Source organism: Dendronephthya gigantea, unplaced genomic scaffold (assembly GCF_004324835.1).
Source record: "Dendronephthya gigantea isolate DGI-Jeju-01 unplaced genomic scaffold, DenGig_1.0 000012F, whole genome shotgun sequence".
NCBI classification, from domain to species: Eukaryota; Metazoa; Cnidaria; class Anthozoa; order Malacalcyonacea; family Nephtheidae; genus Dendronephthya; species Dendronephthya gigantea.
The window spans coordinates 1,453,950-1,467,889 of NW_021163022.1; the positions used below are offsets into that span (position 1 = coordinate 1,453,950).

The 13,940-nt window shown below is 36.0% G+C and overlaps 2 protein-coding genes across 2 annotated transcripts; one reads left to right on the forward strand and one right to left on the reverse strand.

Annotated features, from left to right (window-relative positions):
- Window positions 1-888: 888 nt before the first annotated feature.
- Window positions 889-4,076, reverse strand: LOC114519124 (allograft inflammatory factor 1-like). Its single transcript, XM_028539198.1, has 7 exons — window positions 3,978-4,076; window positions 3,703-3,764; window positions 3,136-3,211; window positions 2,902-2,943; window positions 2,114-2,212; window positions 1,697-1,760; window positions 889-1,107 (listed from the first exon to the last, which is right to left on the reverse strand). Exons 1-7 carry the CDS (start codon window positions 3,997-3,999, stop codon window positions 1,023-1,025), a joined length of 450 nt encoding a protein of 149 aa, XP_028394999.1. The 5' UTR covers window positions 4,000-4,076; the 3' UTR covers window positions 889-1,022.
- A 7,798-nt stretch (window positions 4,077-11,874) lies between these two features.
- LOC114519026 lies at window positions 11,875-13,865 on the forward strand. The gene is made up of 2 exons (XM_028539081.1): window positions 11,875-12,204; window positions 12,897-13,865. Exons 1-2 carry the CDS (start codon window positions 11,875-11,877, stop codon window positions 13,863-13,865), a joined length of 1,299 nt encoding a protein of 432 aa, XP_028394882.1.
- Window positions 13,866-13,940: the final 75 nt, after the last annotated feature.

Sequence of the window (13,940 nt, forward strand, 5' to 3'; positions counted from 1 at the left end):
AAAGAAGAATTGCATTGCAAGTTGCAGGAATAATTGCACCTCATCTTTAAAAATTTAGCTAGCGCATTTGCATTCGAAGCCTCTGCGGAGGAGAGAGATTGCACCGTGTGTTAGTCATTAGCAATCCTGGGATAGAGTAACCTGAGCTCGAGTATTCTGCGCAGAAGACAAAATTCTCTCAAAGAACCTAACGGAATTAAAAAAATCTTTGTTAATTCTATCCAGTGGCGTAACGCGACCGCTGGGATTACGCCTACTGGAACCTATTGCCGAGATTACGCCTACTGGAACCTACGCTGAGATTACGCCTACAAAAACTCATAATAACATAAGATTGATAAGCTGCCTATACTATGTCTGTGGATAGTAATTCTATTCTCCACAAATATTTAATTTTTTATGGTAATTTTTGTCGGGAGGTCACTTGACTTGACACCCTGTCGTTACGCCACTGATTCTATCTGACTTGTGTCGTGAAAAAGATGTCTCCACTGAAATGAATAAAATAATCAAAAGATAATTTATATTATTCAAACTAATCCAGATGCAGAATTGAATCAATTGATATCATTTTATCGTGTTAGTTCTCTTTCAATACAAAAACAATAACAAGAATTATGACAATTGTGGCGCGATGGAAGATAAAAAATATTATTTTAAAAAATATAAATTGCACGTTTTAAAATAATTTCCTTCCTGGGGCCGGTTGTTCAAAAGCCTGTTAGCTTAACCCACGGCTAACTTGGTTTCACATCAATTTTTTTAATCACTTGTTTATGAAGTTGAACATGTTTATTCGTAAATATTTTGTGGATCAATAAAAGTCTTATTTTGTAAAACCTTGAAACAAACAGCGGTGCAGAAGCATATAAACTAAAACAGCGGGGTAAGATTTAACCCAGGGTTAGCGCTAACCCAGCTTTGAACAACCGGACCCAGGTGTAAAAAATTCTTAATTAGTCATCGCAGAAAACTAAACTATAAGAGTTAAAATTTCGAATTACTCTTGCACAATCAAAATATTACGGCAAGCTTGATAAATCACGTTTTGGAGGAATTCCTTTTGGACGTTCTTTTTCCTTCATAAGAGCTTCGAACATCAGGATCCTAAGAAAATTGCATTCATCAAGTTTAGTATTACCAAATACCAATAAACAGCCATTCAGTATTTCAGTTTGCAATTCCCTGCTGACTGAAAACCTAACATTAGAGGGGACCCGGTTTCAAACTAAGGGTACGGGTAAGGTGATGTAATTCAATAAATGTTTCCGTTGTTCACGTGTTCAATGATACAAATTTGTGATGTACGAATTACGTCATATGAAAAAACTATGTAAACCAAAATTGGCAATGTCAATGACTTGGATATATCTGATAGTCAAATTTCTAAAAATATACCAGTATCTACGGGAAATTTGACATAGTTTTTATTAATTTTTACTTGTACCACATTTTTAAAATCTTGTAATTAATATTTACATTTAATTGTGATATTCATGCATTCATCTTATCTGTTGTCCCATGCAATTCTTTAACATCACATTTTAAATACGTTAAAGATATTTTTCAATAAGGTATATTGTATACCAGGACAAGTTTGTACATTGTAACAAATAGATATGTAACCATCCCTAAAAAAATACAATGTAATTATGTGTTCAAAGCTTCTCTAAACATAGCTAATCTAGACACTTACTTTTTCAAAATAGATGACTTTTTCCCCAGCATCATATGCAAGAATTCCTCGTATGTGATAGTTCCTAAAAAAGGTGAGAATAATTAGGTAACGTTAAGTTATCATAGCTATATAACTATATGGTGTAATAGCGCTTAACTTGCCCCACTATGTATATTCAAATTTTACACACATTTAAAACATCTCAATGAAGAAAGGTTTGAGCAGTTGAAAGTATTTAGATCAGTTTAGGTAGACCACTGGGGGGCATTTACTTACAGCAAGAAAATGCCATAAACAGTAAGGCTGGATTTTATTTGAGCCCACTATCCCTGCATAGCAATTACATTTAATACTTTGGAAGGTTTTTCAAAAATACTTTGGAAAATACTTTAAAATTATTCTCTAATGTATAGGCTAGCATATCATACAAGGTACCTGAATCTGTAGTATCAACTTCAGCAATCATTTTCTTCAATTCAAGATGCGTCTTTGCTTGTCCAAGTTTTTCCATCATACGTTTTAGCTCCATGATATCTTTAAATTTTTTCATATTATGCACTTAGCGTTGTTCAAGGGGTGCAAGTGTCCTACATTTTACAATCATCTTATTCCCCACCTTTCCTACAGACTATAGAAATGTATTTGTGACAAGTGAGGGCCTTTCCAAAATACCCAATGTATCAGATTCCAAATGGAATTGCATACTGTAAATTAAATGATTCACATAATGATTCTTCACCAAATTAGTACATTTCTGATTGTCTGTTAACAAAATTCTATGAACATTTGACATATTTTGACTTTCATCGAAATTCCAAAAAATGAAAACTTTCACTTTTGAAAAGAGAAACTGTTTATTGTTGATGAACATAAAGGCAGTAGCTATTCTTAGCAACTGGTTGCATTTTTTTTATTTTTTTTGACAACTAAGTAGCATTTAACTACAAAACTATAGTTGTAGTTTCTTTAAAAATTAAATTTTATCTGAAACTAAAATGATGAATTAGTAACATAATATAAAGGAAAATGAATTATATGGACCCATATGTTACAGACCATAGTTTATTGTGATCTGAACTGAAAAGGAAAATGATTTCGGGCATACAAAGGATTAATATAATTGATAATGCATATAAGAGTATAACAAAGTTAATATCTTTGACCTGATTAGCATAATGTAAACCAAACACGCTTAAAAATGAAATATTTTTATAATGACCTACCGATGTCGCCGGAATTGTCTTCGTCGAATTCCATAAATTGCTCTAAACGAATATAATTGTTACAATCTCAGTGAGTTGTTACTTGTTATACAAAAAATGACAACAAAAGCAATTATTTCAAATTTTGTGAAGTGTTTTATAGAGTGGAGGCAGGAGGCCTGCTGATTTCCTGATTGGATCCGCAGCGTGTGTTTATATATAAACCAGATCGCAATATAAGCAAAATAAACTTACGTTTGTACGAGTTCAAGGTTCCCTCTATGTCTGGCCATTCTTCTTCATCATCATAATCACCAGTGTTAATAAAAGACTGCAAAACGCACATCACAGATTATAAAACTAGCTTTTATATAATTGCCGTTATGACTAACAGCCTGGGTTAGGGAGCAATTGTACGAATGTCCCTTCGCAAAGTTTTAAAGCTAGCCATTTCTAGGCCCTTGCATAATACCATAAGAGTACTAGCTTTGTTTGAACGCCCGTGAAATATACTGCAAACGGCGCAAGAAAGCTCGTGACTACGATAAAAATACGTCCTTAAATATCCCGTTAAGGGAGTAGGGGCTTCCGTTTGTCTTTAAAATAATAGAATAACAAACGACATTTAGTATAACTTTTGACTTTTCAAAGCCCGCTTAACCTAGGAGACATACTAGAGTTTATAAAGCTAGACAGTTAAAGTCTGTTAAAGTCATTCTCTGCAGTAAATTGCTCTTTTGTAACTGCATCTAGATTTCCGGAAGCAAATCGCAACAACAAGCTTTGATATCTATTACGTTTTACTATAAAACTGATACATACTTTATTTATTTCATCTAAACTAGTCTCTTGATTGCTTTTCAGGACGCCATACGCTTTTCCGCCTAGTTTATGAAAATAAAGTAACGCGTGAAAACTACTGTATTCTATATATACAGTGTACACAACACGACATGACTGTGTTTATGATACGTATGCTGTGGAATTTTAGTCAATTCTTATCTTATAAATTACTAACAATAGGAACATAAATTTTCTAGATTGACAACGTACTATTTTTGTTTTGACGTATACTGTTCAAGCATAATTAGCTTTACCTTGGTGATTTTTGCCATCCATGATAAATTTCTCCCAATGACTAGACCAATAGTGAAATGCAAAACCTTATATTGCTCGAGAAGAGTAGAAATCTGGGCGGTGCTGTTACTCAGCATACCGGAAAACCATGGAAACGGGACCTTAGTTCCTGTGTTTTGCTTTGCCAAAAAAGGCAAATGTTTAATGTAGTGAATTTCGTTTCCCACGGATTTCAAATTCTGAATGATTGCATTTACACGCATTGTTTAACTTGAGATTTAAAAGGGCATTAAATTATTAATCTGGTAAAAAATCGCTTTGATTTCTCCTGCAGGTGTTGCAAAGAAAATATAACTTCCCCCCCTGGTTAAGAAGACAGGAAATGAGAAAAGACAGAACGAGAAAACGAGACTGTGTATAAATATTTATCATTTTTTCTATGCACAGCAAATACTGAAGTGAGGAAGGGAAGAAAAATGCTTCAATGCAATTGCAATTTGTGGTGGTATAGCATAAGCGTAAGTGTAAAACTAGCTGTTTGACTATACACAGCCTGGCTGTGTTGCAAGAATTTTTATCCAAAAAAGTATGTAAACTAAGGTGTATTTTCATACAGCAAGTGTTCAATAAATAATGTTGTAATAATATTTTCTGAAAAATGTACACATTAACTTGTATCTCTGGTATGGAAAATAAGTTGTCCATATGGACCAAGGGCATTAATATCTTTTTGGTCAGCATTTCCATATTGGCTGGGATCTCGAAATTCATCTAGCTGCCATTTCTTTGATAGCAGAGACAACACTGTCTGGTCATGTCGGTTCTCCCTGAATGTGGGAAGATTCATCTTGCCCATTTGATTATTCATGTCTGTCAGGATACGAGGATCAGAAGCATAGGCTAACCACTCCATTATGAACTGCAAAGATTTGCAATTTTTTCGAACTATTACAAAAGAAGCAAGACGTTGGTGGGATTCATAAACAGATTTCTCATCCATATCCATTAATATGAATGCATCTCGCTTGGTAAAAACTTTTTCCAAAAAACGAGTGTGGAATAAAACAATTCCTGGGTCTGTATCATAAGACAGCTTCAGTAGTGGTCCAGCATCTCCTATGAGATGAGCACCAGCATCTTGGTACATTAAAAGATCATCCTCAGACATGTTTTCAAGTAATGTCTTTAGTATTATGTATGGCTTCCACAGCCAGTAACCACAACCGCGTTTCTGTCTCAAAATGCCTGAGTAAGCATATTTAAATTTTCCACTAAGAGAGTCTAAGTCATGAACAGTTGTGAAGTCAAAACCACCAGGAAATTTAGCAGATTTGATTGCTTTTACTTTGGATTTTTTGCAGCAGTTGCATGCAAATGTTATAAAGTATTTCTTGGCTTTTATATCCTTTGCTTTGGTTCTATTATAATCTGTGACATGCAGAGATTTCAAGTCTTCACGAAATGGTTTTGTCCACCGTTTGGTTATTGTCTTGAGATAATCGAGATTGCCTTTTCTGTGGAATTTCCATCTCGTGCTGTTAGTTTCAAACGGAAGAGGCGCTTTCTCGCCATTATACAGCATATCCGAAGCAGTCTCATGTAACTGGCGACATGTGTCTCTTGTTAATTCTTTCCCATCTGCATGTTTTGATGCACTGTCTGTACTGTAAATTGGCCTTTCGACAAAACTAATGCTTTCAAATACGTTTAAATTGGTATTTGAAGTATCATCTGTTAACGCGTTTTCGTTAAAACAATAATATAAAACAACAAACATACTCATTGAAATTGCAACTATAAAGGACCAATAGTATTTCGCCATTGTTTTTCTATACCGAATACATAATAAAGCCATATATTCCACTTTCGAATCGGTTTTGAAGCGCAGTTCATATAAACATACGCAATGTCTTCGATAAAATATTGTATCTATATATAAACAGAAAGCTGCAGGAAGCCAATATTTGGACGCCATTGCGTCATGACATCTCTCACGATTGTTTGTGTATCAGTGTTTCCACTTTTGCAACACCTAATTTCCTGATTTGCTTGTATTTTCTCCTTTTTTCGAACAAAATTTCCTTAAGCTATTTTAAAAATTTCCTTATAATTTCTTTCTTTCATAAAAATGCTTTAACAACAATAACATAATGATACTAAAAAATATCATGATGTGTAACATTTGCTGAACCTTACCTAACAGAGTTTTTGAAGAAAACAACCTATTACTGGGTTATTACTTAAATTAATATGGACAAATATGATATAAACAACAATGGTCAATATTTAACATAGTCAAGATATGTTCAAGCAACTATTGGATTTTTTTGCAAAATTCAGCCTTTAAATTCTGTACATCATCAGCTGTAGCATTTGCTTTCATAGTAGACATCAAGTCAAACATATCTTCTACAGGCAAGGCTGCTGAGCAACAGGCATTTTTCATTCCAATCTTGCTTTGCAGAAGAGGAACCAAGGTCTCAGGTGAAAGACGATTTCTGCATTCTGATTTACTTGCTTTAGAAGACTGAACAGTCTTTCAACAACTACATTAGAAGGGGAAGGAGGCCATTAAACCAAGGAAAATGATAAGCTGAGGATACTTTGAAACACCAGATGGTAACTTAGCAGACTTCACTTTAAGCCAGTACTTCCCAGGGTAAGGTGAATTTAAGCCATCCTCAAAGGGGTGTTGCCTCCATTGACGGTCCAACTCGTTAAGGTCTACCATGTCCTTTAAATATGGTAATTTCATTGAGATTGGGTGAAGTGATGGTGGCCTTAGATTAAATGCATTTTCAGGTAATGTACATTCCACATATCCAGAATTTCTTGTTTGAGATCAAATCTTTGCTTGACTTGAATAATACCCTCAATCAAGAAGTTTCTGCAATCACACTGGAATTTTTGAACGTCATCTCGACTGGCACCAATTTTTATTTCTTTCAAACTTTCAGATGCCATTACTCCCACATACACTGATCAAGTGGAACATATTCTCCAACTTAAGTGGATCAACATTTTGAGCGGTGTGGCCTTGACATAATCTATAACCATAAAATCAGTGGCCATTCCCTTGATCAACTTTCTACTTGCCCTCTTAAACTTTGCAGAAGTGGTCTTTCACATGGAATAACTTGTTAAAATCATTGAACCGTTCTAATTGGTAGGCCAAGAACTCCAAGTAGGCTTTAGTGAAGTGATTAAATAGTGACGTCTTGATTCTATCATGGAGTGTGTAGGATCTTCAGCTGCAACTATTACAAAGTAGTGTTTCAGTGCATCATATTGTTCCAAAATTCTATTAACCAAAGTCCCAATGATAACCATCTTGTTTGGCCAGGGCTAAGAAGTTTGTGGGGCTCTGCTTCGAAAAATTCTTGAAACTCTTTATAAGCATCTTGCCTTTTAGACGATCTGCTAAAATGTGCATAGATATCACGACAGAGGTCTTCAAGGCTCTTTGGAAGCTTAAGGGCAGCATAAGATGAGGCAAGATGAATTAAGTGGCAGGAACATTTAACAACATGGACATGCCTCACATCTGACTTTAGCAACTGGGAGACAGAGTTATGGGCACCAAACATCACGTTTGTAGTGTCAGATGAATACCCAATTATATTTCCCATTGGGATGTCCAGAGTTTGGAATGTTGCTTTAAAAGCAGAATATATTCCCTCGGCAGTAGAATCCTCTACTTCTACCATGTCAAGAAGAATCTGCTTCGATTGAAAGCGTTCAATATCAAAATAACAAGCCATAATAGCAAGTTGTTTTCTGGTAGAGACATCGGTTGTTTCGTCAATGATAGTGCTGAATCTCTGCACACGAAGAAGTTTTGTGGCCTCACGAATGTAATTAAACCCAAGTACTTGGCGAATTATGTTTGTTGCTTTTTGTTTTCCTAATCTGACAAGTGCAAGTGACTTATCGTTGGTAAACAGACACTTTAAAAGCTCAACAAAACTGTCTACCAAGGATATAGGAAGATTGTGCTCTGCTATGAAGGCACATACTTTAATCTCCAAACCAGGGGCGGATCTAGACCGGTGCAATGGATGCAGATGCATCGGTCAAAATTGTGATATTGAAATTTGGTCAGATATAATATATTTGTATAAATTATACACATATAAAAATACCTGATAGCTAACTAATGTGATCACACCTCTCCTTGAATAAACTCAAAGTTTTTAATCACTTCAAACCAGCGATTTAAACTCATTATTATTGCCAAGTTATCGATATTTGCGATCAAAACATGATTTCGCACTTTCTTTTGTTTTTCGACAAGTCGTCGTGAATAATAATTCGCGACAAAAATGGCCTCAACATGGATATAAATAACTTTTCATTACGTAATGCACAGTAGCACATGTGAATTAAGTGCACCGGTCCCGAGTCCTTTTCCGTGTGAAATCTACTGTTACGTCACATTGCCATTGTTTTGAGAGTAGATTTGGAAGTTTGTGCACCTGTGAGTGCACCGGTCCCGAGTCCTTTTCCGCGTGAAATCTACCGTGGCGTAAACGTCCATTGTTTTGAGGGTAGATTGAGTCCGCCGACCGATGCACTCGTGCAGATTGCGGGCTTTTGCTACCTTTTCGCTTCAAGCCTCGTTTGGATTCTACTGTGACGTACAAGCTTTCGCTAAATCGCTAAATCGCTTTGGCATAATGCATTTGCTCAGATTGCTCTCCCACGCATTATCGAAGTCATGACTACAACAGCAAATAAGGGCATTATTCAAATTGAAAGAAAAATAAAGTTTGAGGTCAAACGGTAACGTACTCGCATAATTTTTCAAAATAAAGAAATGACTGCATGCCCTGGAGTCAATAATAAATCTCTATTCTCGAATACTCAATGGTTCTGGGCTTCTGGCCAGTTCTCCAGTTTGTTATTAAATATTGCGTATAAATTTAAAGTTGCTTAGGTTTAATATAAAGCTTATGTTATATTATAACATAAGCTATGTTATATTATAAATAAGCTTTATTTATAAAAGCAAAGGAATAAATGCCAATAATGGTCATATTATTATGACCACTAGACCTTACTATGACCACTTATTATTATTACCACTATACCACTAATGACTTTGAGTCACTAGACTAGGTATAAATTATAAACTGTGATTTACATTATTTTATTAATGATGTAAATCACAGTTTATAATTTAATATTTATACCTTAACACCATTACTATGCGTGCGAAATAAGGTAACTTGTGTAGCTGATGTCAAGATAATACGACAAGTTTGAGGTATTACAATGAAGTTGTTTTCTTGTTTAATAATGCTACACAACAGCCACAAAAATTATTAGGAATGAAATCAATGAATGATCAATGATGTCCAGTTTAGGTCATTACCAATAGCCTTCTGAAGTGCTTACGTCACACAGTTTTCTGTCTATACAATTTTGTCCCACTTGTTTCCCAGATTGCATTGCGATTCATTGTTCGAGACCGACATGACGTAAGCACCTCAAAGGTCTATTACCATACAGGTAATTAGACAGTGTAAATTCCTTAACTTCTAGCTATGGTTGCTCATGGCTGTTTTGGTCACCAAAGACTGGTGAATTCCTAAGACTGGTGAATTCCTAAGACTGGTGAATCACAGCTAGTCTAAATAACTAAATTGCCTAATATAGTTCAAATTAACTCAAGTCTCAAGTATTGCTGTAAGTCACATGACTGCATTGCTTTAGTTTTAAGATTCTTGGGATAATATAAAAGTTATTTGGGATGATATAACTTTTGCAACAATATGGGAATCCTAAATGCCTGTATACACTAGTAATTGATTGTGAGGAATATTTTATTACTCATTGATGTATTCACTGTTGTAACTCTTGAACAACAAAACTTTAGGATTGCATGCATACAACCTCATTTATAAATAGATGGACCTTGCTTTTAAGATTTGGCCAGGCAGGATACTACATAGTCTTGGCATATCTTCTATATTAGAAAGATTGTTTACACGAGCTTTGCTGATTAGTTTAACATAATTAGCCCCACTGCCCCAATCAGTGTTTGTCAGACTAAAACTAAAAAGTCAATTAATAAGACATAAACACTTGAATATTTGCCTTTTGCAAGCTCTAAAAAGTGGTTCCTTCCTAGTCGTTTTGGAAATATTTTATTTCTAAAGGGAGACAATACTTTGTCAATATTTTTAATTAAAATTTGAATAACTTGCTTTGTACTACTCACAAAAATATTGATAAACATTATTAAGATTGATCAATAACTCTCTCTTATTTCAAAACATCAATTTTTCAAATTTTTCAAATACTTTTTTGAATAATGAAATTAGTGAAACTCTTGTTGAATTATTAAAGGCCCTATTTCCTCTGAGCTTTATGGAAAAAATTATTTGAATATTTTGATTAGTATTGACTTTCAACTACTTTTGCAAACACCGATTTAATTCAAGATTTTACAATGTCTAAACTGCAGTTTATGCAAGATTCTAAAATGAACTCCTGAAATTGTATTATGAAGTACCTCTTTATGTTTAAAGGACGTAGTTTTGTCATGAATCTTTGAATGCATGAGTTGGTTTCTATGTCTGAATGTCATTAAACTAGTCAGCCAAATTAAATGCAGGGAATCGCGTTTTCGAGTCTCGCATTCCTAGGCTTAAAATTTCCCGGGATAGGTGTCTCCGGCCCGCTAGTGGGTGGGGCCTTTGACATTATCCATGAAAGATGCATCGGTCAGGAAATTCGCTAGATCCGCCCCTGCTCCAAACGTTTTCTTTCGTTTTCGAAACTACTACGTTTGAATAAAGTGGAAAGACTGTGGCTATCCTTTACTGACTGTATTCCCCTTTGATGCTTCGCAGATTCCATATGCCGCTGAATGCCAGTCTTACTGGAATTGATTTCCAGTTGACAAAACTTGCAATATGGTTTCGCTTTTCCATCTGTTCCTCTTCGCTTTTCTAACCATTCTTTAAATTCTTTTACATCTAGCCAGCTTTCAATAAATTTAGCCTCCGTCTTTCTACGTTTCTTTTGAGGAAGCCCCAAGTTTGACATGCATCGCTCATTATTTCTATCACTTTCTTCGGTTTCATTATCTGAAGACTCGGAATCGGCCATGTTCATACCGTTTTTCCCTTTTTGGACTTTGGTTTCACAGTGTGTATATAGTTTTGTTTTGAAAATATGAAGTATTTAAAACCTGTTTGCAGCTCATTTCATGGCACTGACCTCTAATTATATGAAGCTGAACTATTATTATTATAAAGCTTTAAAATAAGGAGGGCTTTGCCGTTTGTGCACCCGGTGACTCATGCAAGTTCCGTAGAATTGTAAACAACAACAGTCAACAGGATACATGAATAACGTCTACTATAAAATAACTACTAATAGCTACTAATAAATAGCTACTACTACTAATAAAATAACAGATGTCAACACGGGCGGGAACACGGGTCTTGATTAAGGTCCCTCAAGACTCATTCGTTTTGTCAAAATGAAGACGAAAGACCCATTTTTATGGTACAAAACCTTCTCGTGGATCTGAGGATTGCTTGCTATTACTATCTGATTATCAGTATTTCAGTAGATTGAATATCCTTTAACGGCATTCGGCGCCTTTCCCTTAATCCTCGGACATTCATCGGTGTTTTTTATCTCTTTACACAACAGTCGATTTGTAGGTATTTGGTGAAAATACAACTTTTCATTTTCAATTACCGGCATACTGTTTTCCCCCACTTGTTTTATCACTGTTTGATTTACAAAAGGTTTGGAAAACACAACCTTCGACTTTCAACTTTTACACAATGGTAGTTTGGCCAACCTAACTATGGCACATACAAATGCAATATTTTTTGCATCACCGTAGTGTACTTACTGTAGTACATTTTTTGTATCTTAATTCTCAGACTCGGCAATATGATTTTAGAAGAATTAGTAGGAGCTGTGGTGTCACTAGGCAGCTTATTAATCTCACAACCACCACAAATATCGCGCGAAAACAAACCAACATATAGCTGCCTTAAGCAATGCTCGGAAGATGACGAAGATTACGAAGGTACTGTTTTACACCGCGAGTATGCACCAGAAGAACCACAATCACCGGCGTCTTACAATGATCCAGACACAACTGCTGAATATCGCACGAGGCGCAGCGTCGGGGAATCATTACGGAGAACTATTCAAGTAAACTTAAGCTTACTACCCGCCATAGTTTTGCTGGGTGTTGTCACAATTGCTCTCGTTTATGTTGATTTGAATTCAACAAATTCTTGCATCGAATGGCGACATAACCACAGCATACCATTCAACAGGAAAATACTAAAAATTATAGGCACGTCCCTAGGCTGTCTACCGCTTTACGCGTGGTTCCCATTCACTGCAGCGATGTTGTGGGGGATTAAAGAGTTTAAAGAAAATTATTTGTCGTGTTTATTTGCGTCGTGCTTCGCTGCGATGCTAACAATGGTGTACAGAGGTGTTCTGTTTCAGAAATACACCACGGTTATAATTTACAGGTATGACCCCCCCTTCCCCCCCCCCATAATCTCGTAAACTGGATTTTAAGCTAGGGTGCAGGGACGCACTCCTGTAGCGGTGCATAAAAAGAATGTTTGAACTTCGTATCGTCGTGTTTTCTCTTTCCAAGATAATTTTTGTGTCTTGAATTCTTTCACTAGACGTTTGTGTTATTCTTGATGCTCGTTTGTGGCCCTTCTACTTTGGATATAGAATGTAATCCTATAAAATGAAAGGGCATCTTTGCCCCCCTGGCAAAAGGCAAAGGGAGCAGTTTCCCCTGTTGCTCCCCTGTCCCGGCTAGGGTGAGGGACAGTGAACCCTATAGCTCCACGACATATTCAGGCTAATTCAGCATATTTGACTTGGAAGGGTGCGCCCAGGGTATACCAATGGGTTATATACATGTTATCAATTAAATATATTTTGATATTTATTCTTCCTTTAGATTACCCGACAACGTACTATTTCTATTTACAATACTGCTGAGTGTTTTTCTGGCTGCACGTAAATTCAAAAAAATTAATCCCGCATCGAAAAACTCAGTCTGGCGAATATTTTTCTGCCTATCGTTCAGTTACCTGGGGGCCACCGCAATCGCCTATATCTACACCTACGTCATCGTTGAGCGTTTCATAAAAACACAAAACACAATAAAAGCGATGATTGCAGCTCTTACACCAGGAATGATGTTATTACCAACTGCCATCGCAAAGTACATCATTCTGCGAAGAAGTTCAGAGTTTATTCCAACCGACAAAGCTTTTGTGACGTGTTACTATCTTCGTAGTGGGGCAATCAGTCTTTACCGTACAATGCAATCAGATTTTCAAAATATCTGGCTTTTTACTGGCCTCTCCTTGCTACACGGTGTTTCAAATGTTCTGAGTAAAGCAACATTGAACCTTCGTATCAAAATGTGGAAATGTTTTTTATTTTGCGTCAACAAGACTCGTTGGGGAAGCGCCTTGAAAGTGTTGGATTACGACACTCCGCGTACACGTCGCCTGGACGCCGACCTCGAAATCGAAAATATTTTGTTCGAGTACACCACAGTTGTACTAGGCCAAGCATATTTGGTTATGTATCTTCTCACCAATTTTGAGGTCGTTCATCCGTGGAAAATCATCAAAAGCTCTTTATTCAGAATTGGCCTTAGTACAGTCATAGACTTCTTTTTTAACATTATATCCGTGTTCATTCAAATTCATTTCTATGATATTCCCATGCGAAGGGTGTGGTCAAAACACTGGGGACGTCACGTGATTGCAAATACTCTCATTATTATCTGTTTGGTGTCTTACTTCGGTGCTGCGCTGGTCAGTGTGTTCCAGGCGCGCGACGAGAAGCAATCGGAGTACAGATTAAGAAATTGTACATCGTTTTTTTGAGGAAATTTACTATTTTTTTTTTCTTATTCTTCTTTTTTTGTAATTATGAAAGTTTCATAGAAATTGTAACCTATG

Excerpts from the sequence above, each read along its gene's own strand:
- LOC114519124 (XM_028539198.1), bottom strand. The coding sequence starts at position 3,999 with ATGGATGGCAAAAATCACCAAG. Across the intron at positions 2,944-3,135 it reads AACCTTGAACTCGTACAAAC|AGCAATTTATGGAATTCGAC; the intron begins GTAAGTTTATTT and ends ATATTCGTTTAG. Across the intron at positions 1,761-2,113 it reads AGTTGATACTACAGATTCAG|GAACTATCACATACGAGGAA; the intron begins GTACCTTGTATG and ends CACCTTTTTTAG.
- LOC114519026 (XM_028539081.1), top strand. The coding sequence starts at position 11,875 with ATGATTTTAGAAGAATTAGTAGGAGCTGTGGTGTCACTAGGCAGCTTA. Across the intron at positions 12,205-12,896 it reads TCACAATTGCTCTCGTTTAT|TATTTTGATATTTATTCTTC; the intron begins GTTGATTTGAAT and ends ATCAATTAAATA.